The following is an 11,415-nucleotide window of genomic DNA, read 5'->3' on the forward strand; positions in this document are numbered from 1 at the left end:
TTTTGATGAAAATGGATATGTAAACTGAAACAGCTTATTTCTTTTGTTTGGATTGCTCAAGATTGTGGTGATGCTAATCATGCTTGACCAGAACATGTTTTCACAATGTTGTAAAGATACTGAATTCCAAAATTGTCATGGTAAAATCTCATGTACATATACTTACACGGGTGAAGATCCAGGTAGAAAACAGGTCTTAGGCAGGCATGGGTTGCTGAAGACCTGTTTTCTACCCGGATCTTCACGACCAGTCTTTGTTTTAGCCCCTAATGCCGAGCGCCAGACAGAGTAACAACAAGTACCATCTTTTAACGATTTTGGTATGATTGAACACCGGACCTTCCGCTCTCCGGACGGATGCTCTACCTCTAGACCACGGAGGCAGTCGTGATAGGCTGAATCAATAAGATTGACAGAAATAATTGTCCACAATCGTCCATTAATCTTTGGCATCACATCAACACATCTTTTTTCTAATACTTTGTATAACATTATTATTTCATGATCCCCTACATTTTTTATAAGAGTATAGAACTCCTTTACATCAGAGCTATCTAATTTTATGTTACATTCCTTCTCGGCCTTCGGACTCTTCTGCGAGTTTTGTTGTTGTTTTTGTTTAGTATAAATTACATATGGTCCTGTGATTGAACATTTATGTTACATTATCCCTTACTATTTTATAAGAGTAAAGAACGTGACTACTTCTTAGCTGTCTATAAATTCCTTTCTTATCAGCAAAACACGAATTGTGGTACTGAAATATTATAACGAACGTACAATTATTATTTTCGAGGAAAACATTTTCGACATACAAATTTCCACATTTTTCGGATTCCATACTTTTAAACATATAGTTGAGAGTAGCGCCCTCTATGTATGGAGTAGCAAGATGGGTAGGGACCCGGCGCTATTCATAGAATGGTGATTGTGAGTGGAAAATTAAAACACATACACTCAAAAACATGGAATCATTGATGACTAACAAAGTGATCCCCTCCAGGGAACATGTGAAACGTGTGCAAGAGAGTGCAGTTGTGAACGGAAAACAAAGTTTGCAGACAGCAAATGAAAAGAAGGGAAACAACTCTTCTCGCACTGAACCAAGAAGGTCTTCACGTCTTGAAACCACCGGAGTTAAAGTATGTTGACAGTTTCCAAATGAAAATAAATATCGCTAAGAATAAGGCTTATCGTAATACCTTCATTGATTCACGATGTACTTGTGGGGTATCGCTAATTTACAGCGGCATCATACCTAACTTTGGGATTCTATTATACATTTTGTTATGTCATACATTGAATCGCTTCAATATTTTGTCAGTGTTGATACAATGATAGGATTTCTTACCATCCCTTAACGAAGTTGGCGGGATGTGAAACAAGCGTTGATGCTATGTCCGTCAATATGTGACATCTGTGTGCATAACCACGTGTATTTCAGGCTTTGTTAATATACCCTTCAACTTCATTAGGTGTTCAGGATAGCCTTCATGAATAAAATAGCATCAGATCTATATCATACACGGCGAATGTATGGTTGATCACAGGACCATTTAACTACTACTTCTAATAATAGTCAAATTTGAAAAAATATTGTAGAGGAGGCCGAAGGACTTCGCCCTCCTTTTATAGTTTGTGTGTTATTAGTTACATGGTCCTGTGGGTTGATGCATCCACCAGACAATGTTTTGGCTAATTTTCACAAAGGTCATGGTCATCTGTGATCATAAGTTTATAATGCATATTATCTACTTATTTGATCATTGTGATATGATTCCTGTGGCAGTTCATTGATATACAATATCTATGCATGTTGGTTTCACAAATATGGCTTACATTTCCATTGCCTGAAATGTTAAAGGGAAACAACACTCCAAGTTTGAAAGTATTGAAATATGGATACCATTTTCGACGCAATAAGTGCCCAGGGCGCTCTTAAAATTTGAAATAGGGGGCTCTTATTAGAATAATATTTTGGAGAAAAAAACCTGAGTTGAAAGATTGTAAATTTCGTGGTTTATGCTGACAGTCTGAAATGATACAAAATAAAAGTCTGTGTGTATTATACATGACAGATATATTTATCCAGAATTTAACTGCCCATACTTAAGGGTGCATATAACACACAAGTGCGTATTATACACGAATAAATAAGTCTTGTGTACATTGATTAATCGAAAGGGGTGCTAATTGGGATTGTTCACTAGCCAATATATTAGCAAATATCGCCATGGGCGCTTATTAGAGCGGGGCGCTTATTACGTCGAATACAGTAAATCTTTTTTGGGGCTGATTCAACATTTGCTTATTTTGGACTATGACATCCACTGGTTGACTTGTTTTTGGCGCTATTCTTGCTGTGCTGTGATGCACAAAGTGACTCCTATTGGAGGATTGAAGAATAAGAAGCTGTATATATACAAAATGCAAAGGATATACAATAAAGAGCTGTAGTCAAACGGACATGTGTTTTTGTTGTTGATTTATACATATGGGACTTGAAAGGATGACGCTATCGATCAACATCATATGCACAGTCAAAAACTACGTCGTATTCCTTTAGAGAATTCAGGAAACGAACAGGTGACAACAAACTTGGTCAATAAAAATGATAAGTTTGCAATAAATTATCACTAGACATGATGAATTACCATTTAAGTTGCATTTTCTGTTCTGATAGACATTGTTTTATATGCAGAACTAAAGATTACAACGTGTATTTTTTCATAAGCTAAGCGGGGCGGTTGGGTAGCCTAGTGGTTAAGCGTTCGCTCGTGACACCGATGACCCGGGTTCGATTCCCGACATGGGAACAATGTGTGAAGCCCATTTCTGGTGTCCCCCGCCGTGATATTGCTGGAAAATTGCTAAAAAAACGGCGTAAAACATACTCACTCACTCATAAGCTAAGCTGGAAATACCAATCAGCTGTAGCACCTGCAATATATACTGGTGATTTGGTTAATAAATACCCAATAACATAATTTAAAAGAATTTTGATGCAGTAATCAGATGATTTGTATCTGAGACTTTTATTTTATCAGAAATAATATATTCAAGTATCGAGTTATTTTAGTTAGCAGCTCTTACAGTATATATTTAAAATATATAATACCTGTAAGCATGGTACTTTGGAAAAAGTGATTGCTACTGATGGATATTTATTACGTATGGGACAATTCATCTTCCCGAGGCAAGTGAGTTAACTGACTAAGTTTCCACCCTTGCCGAACTAGGTTGGTATATGGAGTTACATTTTGTCTGGGCTAACGAGTCTATTCATAGTCCAATCAAAACCGCGCACCGAAATCGAAATCCGGTTTTTTAAAATGTCGTGCAGATTTCTGTCGATTGCAGGATTTGCAAAGCATGTGCACCGCCAACTCGTTGTCAACAGATATTTTCCAAGTCTTTTCATGTTATTAATCAAGGTGCTCACGTGATTTGATGCACTTCACTATGTAAGACCCGTTTTATCACCATATAGATCTTGATTATCAATCAGATCATTTTGACTGGGCGCCACCATTTTGTTTGAAACAAATGCAAGTGATACGAGAAGTGGAATCTGATTGGTCCATAGGAGAGGCTTAGAAGGAACATAACTCGTAATAACCATTGGTGGCGCTCTGGTCGAGCCCAGGAATTCCAGCCTAGTTCGGCAAGGGTGGAAACTGGATTTTCATAGTCAGTTAACTCCCTTGCCTCGGGAAGATGGGGACAATTTCATCAGTCACCCTTGAGGTCCCCCACCCCCCCCCCCATTCCTGCTGCAGCAAATGAATGAAATCAAAATGCAAATGCACTGCCATGTGCATATTACATAAAGTATTATACATTCACCACATCAGGTCTCAATTTATAACCCAATCTTAGATTAAATAATTGCACCAGAAAATAGAAATCCCAAATGTGAACCACTGATTGCTATCTATCCTTGACATCCTCTTTCATTATTATTATTATTATTATTATTATTATTAATATTATTATTATTATTATTATTTAGCTTTGTATTATCATCATATGTAGTTCATGGTCTCAAATTATGAATGACTTTATTTTTTTTCAGAATGTGGAATGTGAATTAAAGAAGCTGTCATTTAGAAACCCTGGCAAGTTCATGGAAGACTTTCAGCCTGAAAGTAGTGGGAGAGAGATGAGGAAGATGAACAGGAAATTCTACAAAGAAAAGTAACTGGTTTAGGAGCATTGTGTTGAGTTGACAGCTGTGTCAAGACACTTTCATATTTGTCTTAACTATTAAAGGTCTGTCACTTATATCCCATGAGGATTTCCAGGTCAGAACAAGTCCCCAGCATTTGTATGAATCAGCTATAATTACACAATGTGTAACCTTGATGAGTGTGTGATTGTACCTCATGATTGTTTCTTATACTGTCAACCACTTGTTTCCTCATTGGCAGTGATATTTACTCACACACTTGGTTACCATCACACACATAATCCACAACCTGAATATCTGATGTGTTTGGTGACGTGATTCTTAATCCTCGATACCATATTCTTTGTCATGTTGGTGGTAATAATATAAGTTGTTGTTGCCCTTTCCTGAACAAATCCATGACAAACTTAACATTTTCAACATTTACATTTTGGGTTTGAATGATTGTTTCAGTGTGAGGAGAAACCAGCTGTATGATGAATCTGGGATTTTGCTAGAAAACAACGAGGATCTATGTGACTGCTTGGATGTCCACTGCCCGGGGTGTCACTTCCCATGCCCCAAGTGTGGATCAGAGAAGTGTGGAACTGAATGTCGTTGTAATAGAAGATGGACTTATGAACATATCAATGTGGAAGGCACTAATGTTTTGTTTAAATGGCCAACATAATGTCATTGCAGTGTTTTTGAAACATATGCTTGAGCAGAGTTAGGTCCAGTCGCTAGTCTGCTAGTCTTAGACTTGTGAACATCTTGAGAACTAGTTGGTCTCTCCCAATACCTAATTTCATTAACCACTAGTCTGAAATTAAGCTGCTGTTAAGTCAGATAATTCTCATGGTGTCTATCCCTGTTGAATGATTGTCTGGAACTCTATGCTAGTGTTCAAAATTAAGGAGAGCTTCCTTCAAGAAGAGAGTCCTTCAAGTTTATTGCTATTAGTGACCCTTAAATCTTTCTATTTTTACAGTGAAGGTAACAAGAAGCACCCCTTGACTTTCATTTTTAATATATGAACACTGTAGACTGTTTAGCGATATTTTACCTTGAAACAAATATCGATCACAGTCACACACTAAGTAAAAGATATGGATTTGTAATATTCTTTTTTTTTGCTTTAATGGCTGATACACCGAACACTGATTACAAATAAGTAGTGAAAACATAAATATTATCATCCATTGCACCATACTTGACTCTGCCAATTGTAAATGGGAGATGTGACTGGTACATGTATTTGGCTATCGTGTCAAATGAAAAGGATGGCTTACACACCTCAGATAAGAACATATGCAAGTATCGTGATACGTATTGGATGGCACAGTTGGTGTATCGTCCCAGCCCTGATGCTGTGCATGTTGTCAACGTATCAAAGGGACACATTGGTCACAATTTCAGCAGACTTACATTCCATAGGCATCATTATAATTCATGTTCATGGTGATCTCTGTATCACCAAGTAGAACTCATTGCTATCAGTTATCTTTAGGTCATTAATTCATCAATCACCCGTTTTAGTATGATCAAAGCGTTACCAAATTACATGTATTCTGAATGCTGCTGCATTATTGAGAAGTGCCTTATGTGTTTTGTCCGCTTTAGTATTGCCTAGAAATACATCTGCAGCAAGTACAAGTCGTTTGTTTGTATTGTCTAGTCTTTTTTAGGAGATGCATCTTGCTACTTTACCAGTACCGAGGTCTGATTCAATGATAACTGTTATGATCATAAAAAAAACGTCCTTCAAAATTAAAAGAAATTACACATGTTAATTTATCTAGACTATCATTCTCTTCCATTTTGATTATGGACTTTGTAAATATTTTGTTTATGTTTATTATGGCGTTGTTTTTTGTTGTAGAGGAATCAGATGGTCATGTTCTTTTACAGCAGCTTGTTAGAAGCATATTTTCTAGTCATGTATATCTTAGGTTCTACCTAAAAAGGAGAATATTTGTGTGTCTTTGGCACCTACCACATTAGCAATAGTGAAGGGTCCAGGAAACAAAATGGACCCGACCAGTGATGTTGGACTGTTGGACAAGTAGAAGTTTGCCTTTTAGTTGTTCATGGACAGGTTAAAGATTCTCCTGGGACGTAAATGAAAATTGTAACACTACCATTTATTTTGACTACTCAACATTTGCTAAGGCCCACACCTTTAACTAAAGATGACTATCTTTGTCAAATGTTGAGTGGTATAATGGCTTCAATCACAGATATTCGATTAGATTATGAATTTGCACATTTATGTTAAGAAAAGCAAAACTGAACCGAAATACATGTAACAGTCTGAAATGTGATGTACCCATATAATTACAGACAAGTAGTCTTCAACTCTGACAAGTATGTTTCCTGAGTTTACTTGCAAGAGAATAAGGAAACATTGATAATGTTTGATTTCAACACCCCTAGCTAGTTTTACACCTACACATGACAGAAAAAGTGTTTTACTTTAAACAAGATTTGTAACAACTTGGTTTTCTTCATTCACTTTGGGGTTTATTTAAGTAGTCTCATTTAAAGTATTTACCTGAAAAACAATTTTATTTTTTACAGCCCACTACACTTTTTTACTTTGATGATAAGGTGGTGCTATCTAGTTGAGCTCAAGGTGTGAGGGCGGACACTTACGTGTTCACAGACTATTGCCATGTCCTAGTTTGCATGGTGCTAATGTTTTTCCATGGGATTGCTGAAATACATCATGCCAGCTTCCTCTGCCACTTGAAGAACTTACGCTACTGTTGTTTATAAATATTTTTTTATTATTTTCATGTTAGGTAATGCTTAGATAGTGTTTTGTATGTGTTTAGTGTTTATCTGCAACACTATGCACTTCTGTTGCATTGTTTTATTCACAAGGTTGCAAGAGTCAGGCTTCATACTCACTGTTGGAGTGCTTGATGTACTTAGCACTGCGGAAGTGCATCATGTTACTGATTCTTTACTGAAACAATGGACTAACCAAGTTTGTATCTATTGCTGTTGATAAAGTTTCAGTTTTGTGATTAGTAGAGCTTTTCTAATGGTATGTTGCTGTCTGTTCATCATCTTGTTCATGTTGTGGATTTTGGCTAAATCCAAATTACCAAAGATTCATAGCCAATCACATTTGGTCGCATAATATTGCTGAAAGAGAGACTACATTGGACAAACATTGATAGATAATTAGCTCAACTGATTGAAAGTTTGTTAGGTTGGTGTCTTTGATGACCTGTTGACTAAATATTCAGGTGAGCTGCAGTGTGGGGCACTGTTTTTTTATAAAATATTATTCAGGGGTAGTGATATTGTACACACTGGTTAAACTGGACTATGATGAGTTGTGGATAAGATTACTCTGGTAGAGAGTTTTTATAGTGCAAAGTAACCACTGGTTTAAATAAGAGGTGTGAGGTATCACATAATTATGAAAACTAATCTGAAATTAGACATGTTAAACTGATTTGGTGATATTTAATTCTTTTATTGGATCAATTGAATGAATGTGTAGACCAGTAAATCATTATCTGGATGAATTTCTGGTATGTTTACTGGTATGCCTTCAGTAGGTGTTGATGATGGTACATGGAGAAAATTGGGAACATGAATAAAATTTAATCAAATCCTCTGTTGTCTAACATTGTTGAAGATGTGCCTTGACTGTTCATTCTTTTCATGGAGGAAGAAGTATTGTACTAAAGGCAGCTGACTCGTATCGTATTCTTTTGTCAAATACTGTATTTGAATTGTTTGTCTTCAATTTGTAATTTTCTATGTGGCTTTGCAAACTGTTATATGATACTGCATTAAAATGAATGAAAAGAATTTTATAACAGGAGTGTCAGTTGTTTTTAGCTCACCTAACCAACATATTTGTGATTGATTTTAGCACTGCTTTAACTCAGGCTTACGTTTCCCTTGGAATGGATGAAGCCTGACATCTCTGAAACTATATCTCTTGAGTAATAATGTCATGTACATTTTACATTTAGGGTTGTATCAAGCTGGCCTAATACATGAAAAGGTTAAATGCCTGTTTTGCTGGGTTGGGACAATGTGAGGATGTGAGACCTCGTCACCATGGTGCACACATTTTAAGTTGCATTAGTCTGGATACGAACAAGGTCTGTTATTCGCCCATGAGTGATAGATCCCCACATCACAACTTCATCCAATGAATCTGTCGACTTTTTACACGCAACGTCAGGTACAGCGCACATGCCGTTTCTGATGCATGCTGATTTGCTCATCGCTCCTTTGAATAAGGAAACGAGATTCGTCAGTAAATCCAGAGACCATATCTGTATATGGTCTCTGATAAACCAAACACTACGCCAGCGTTGTGGAAGATACTGGCGATGTAATCGGCACTGTAGCCACTGACATCGATTAGGTTGAGGTAAAATGACCCCAACATGAACGGTTACTGACAGTGTGCAGATATGGGACAAGTATGAGGAATTTGTGTTTCAATGTACGGTGTAGTGAGTGTCCTGTTTCGAAGGTAAAGAATGTAGTGATGTTGGGCAGGGTCTAGATTTTAGAAACGATCACAGTAAAGATTGACATTGTTTGATGACGTTTGGCTTGTCAGACAGCAATGCAAGGCGTCATTTCTTTGGCTGGTGACCTCAATACTTTTCATTTGTTTGTCTGAATTGACTCAAGTATTATATTTTTTAAGTATAAATGGGTAAATGCACACTAAAATTTTGAAAAGAACATCAGTTATTTTTTGTTATTCCTTTAAAAACGAATAACGAAATGCAAAATGTAAAGATTATTGTGATAAAAATATGCTCATTTGATATTTATCAGTCAATTAACGTTTACTGAGAAAAAGGTGGACAGTGAAGTTTAAAAAAAATATATGTTACTTTTTAACTACGATTTAATTATCATGTTTAACAGACACTATTTAGTCACTTATTTAGTCAAATATTTACCTTTTAATAAGTTAGACAATCCATTTTTTTTGTTAAAATGAATACAAAATACAATTTCTTTTGCAAGAATAAAAATCAAACATACATTTCAAATATTACTTCATGTGTATTTCCTTGTTACTTGAATGATTAAATATATTCATGATATCCTTACGATGTCTTAGGTCTACGATAGTTTCGAAAATAGGCTACGACAGCTTTACGACAGTCTTGGAGCTAAGATCGTTTCGAAAATCTAGGCCCTGCTGTGATGCTCTTAGACGATGTCTGGTAGTGTCATGTTACCGATACCAAGTCGTGAAATTGTGCTCTGGACCACAGTGAAATGCATTGCCACTGACGCTTGTGATTCACCAGCTTTACGTCTACCAATAGCTTTATTTCTCACATTGTTATTGAGTCTTGGCATAACGATTTTCCAAAGTCACTTCGTTAACTGAATGATTTATATTAAACGACACGTGTCATAAGCTTGTCCGAGAAACTCGTGACAAATTACAAGACTGTGCAACTATGTCTCTGAATATTTACTGTGTACTGTATGTATTTATGACTTAATCCATTCCAAATAACCATAGCCTATACACGACTTGGTCCAGAGATGAAAAAAGTCGTATAAGGCGCCGCGATTCGCTGTGCAGAGTTCCGTCCCTTGGGCACGCCAGAAGCCTATGGTCGTCGGTTCGAATCCCGCTTCGCCCCGTTTATGTTTCTGGGTTTGTCAGCACCATACTCGTGCTGGTGGGTTTCATCGAAGTGGTAAACGTCCGAGACCTGCATCACTTCGGGCTGTAATACTGTTAAAATCGGCGTTATACCCAACTCATTCACTCACTCCAGAGATGAAAACGGATAAGGTCTTACCCTCAGCCTTGTTTGGGTTAGGCTAGGAGGCACTACCACCACCACTGATAGCAGTATGTATTGACCTGGCACACAGTGCTTCTTGTGTGTATTTATTTCTAAGGTATATAGTAAACTTGTCATATATGGAAAGCTACCGACTCCATTTTGTCAGTTCCAACCGAGAACCGTACGTCGACGTGATGCGTGTCTCCAACGCGTTGTTAATCCAGCTTGTGTTTCATCTGTCGACAAGGCTTTGTATAACTACCCCAGGAAAACCATCAACTCCACGTGATCTAGGCGTGTTTTCACATGTTTTTGGGATCATGTTTACACAGAAGTAAGCCGTGTGTTCCACATTAATATTGAGTTGACCTCAGAAGTCCCGAATCCTCGAAGTTGTTGTGCTGAGAGGTTCGGCTATTTTAGGCAACATTGACCGTATCGAAAGGGGGACAACATATTAACCTCAAGGTTGATGTTAGAATCCCAGGTTTCGGGCAGGTTATGTGGGGCACTGTTGAAGGTGCCCGTGATCATGCAGGCAAGCACTGTTATGCCAGGCCGAGACTCAATATTCTTTGTTTTTCCCCATAGCAAGACAGGGAGGAAAAATGTAATTTCTTTCGAAATTGAATTATTTTTAAGCTTAAAAAAACGGTAGTTCACGAATCTTCTTAGCAGAAGGACGATCCGGGGTGCCCATTTCCTGCGTATGTATATTTGAATATACTACGTGGTTGAAACTGAGACATTGTAATTATTGAGTGCTGTAGTTTCATTTACATGTTGTTATCCTTTGTAATCTGTTCATATATCAAGTAAGCTCATGCCACAAAAATACGGGTAGTGTCGCAACTATGTATTGCTATCTCGATTATATTACAGTATCATGCAGTGTGTGTGTGTGTGTGTGTGTGTGTGTGTGTGTGTGTGTGAATATTCGGGTCTTCTCACTGTACGAGGGCTGGTCAAACAGTTCTAAGCCTTACAAACAAAACCAACATTTGTGAAAGTGTTTTTAATTATATTTTTTAGCATAATCTCCCTACTTTTCCAGTCAGGAAGAAGTTTTCTGAAGCCACCCTGAATTACTAATTCACGGCAGCTTTGAGGTCATCGTTGTCGTCATAACTCTTTTCACGAAGGTGTTCTTTCAGTTTAGGAAACAGGGGGAAACCACTTGGTGCTAGGTCTGGCGAGTATGAAGGGTGAGAAAGCTCTTCGAACCTACATTTTCGCACAGCAGCTTTTTCAAGTCGAGAGGTGTGAGAAGAGGCATCGTCTTTTGACTTTCCAGTAATCAACAAGGATCACATCCTTTGCATTCCAGAATACAGTCGCCATAACTTTCTTCACTGATCTTGTCCAACGTTTAACAGTGGAATGGCGAGGACACGTATCCCCATACACTTGTGACATGCGGTCATGAATTTCTTGGGGAGAACT

At 37.5% G+C, this 11,415-nt stretch overlaps 1 protein-coding gene across 1 annotated transcript; it reads left to right on the forward strand.

Moving 5' to 3' along the window:
- The first annotated feature begins 871 nt into the window (after positions 1-871).
- Positions 872-7,970, forward strand: LOC139477254 (ARL14 effector protein-like). The gene is made up of 3 exons (XM_071259808.1): positions 872-1,142; positions 4,076-4,197; positions 4,643-7,970. Exons 1-3 carry the CDS (start codon positions 966-968, stop codon positions 4,857-4,859), a joined length of 516 nt encoding a protein of 171 aa, XP_071115909.1. The 5' UTR covers positions 872-965; the 3' UTR covers positions 4,860-7,970.
- Positions 7,971-11,415: the final 3,445 nt, after the last annotated feature.

Source organism: Haliotis cracherodii, unplaced genomic scaffold (genome assembly GCF_022045235.1).
Source record: "Haliotis cracherodii isolate W230 unplaced genomic scaffold, xgHalCrac1.p SCAF_1, whole genome shotgun sequence".
In the NCBI taxonomy this organism is placed as follows: Eukaryota; Metazoa; Mollusca; class Gastropoda; order Lepetellida; family Haliotidae; genus Haliotis; species Haliotis cracherodii.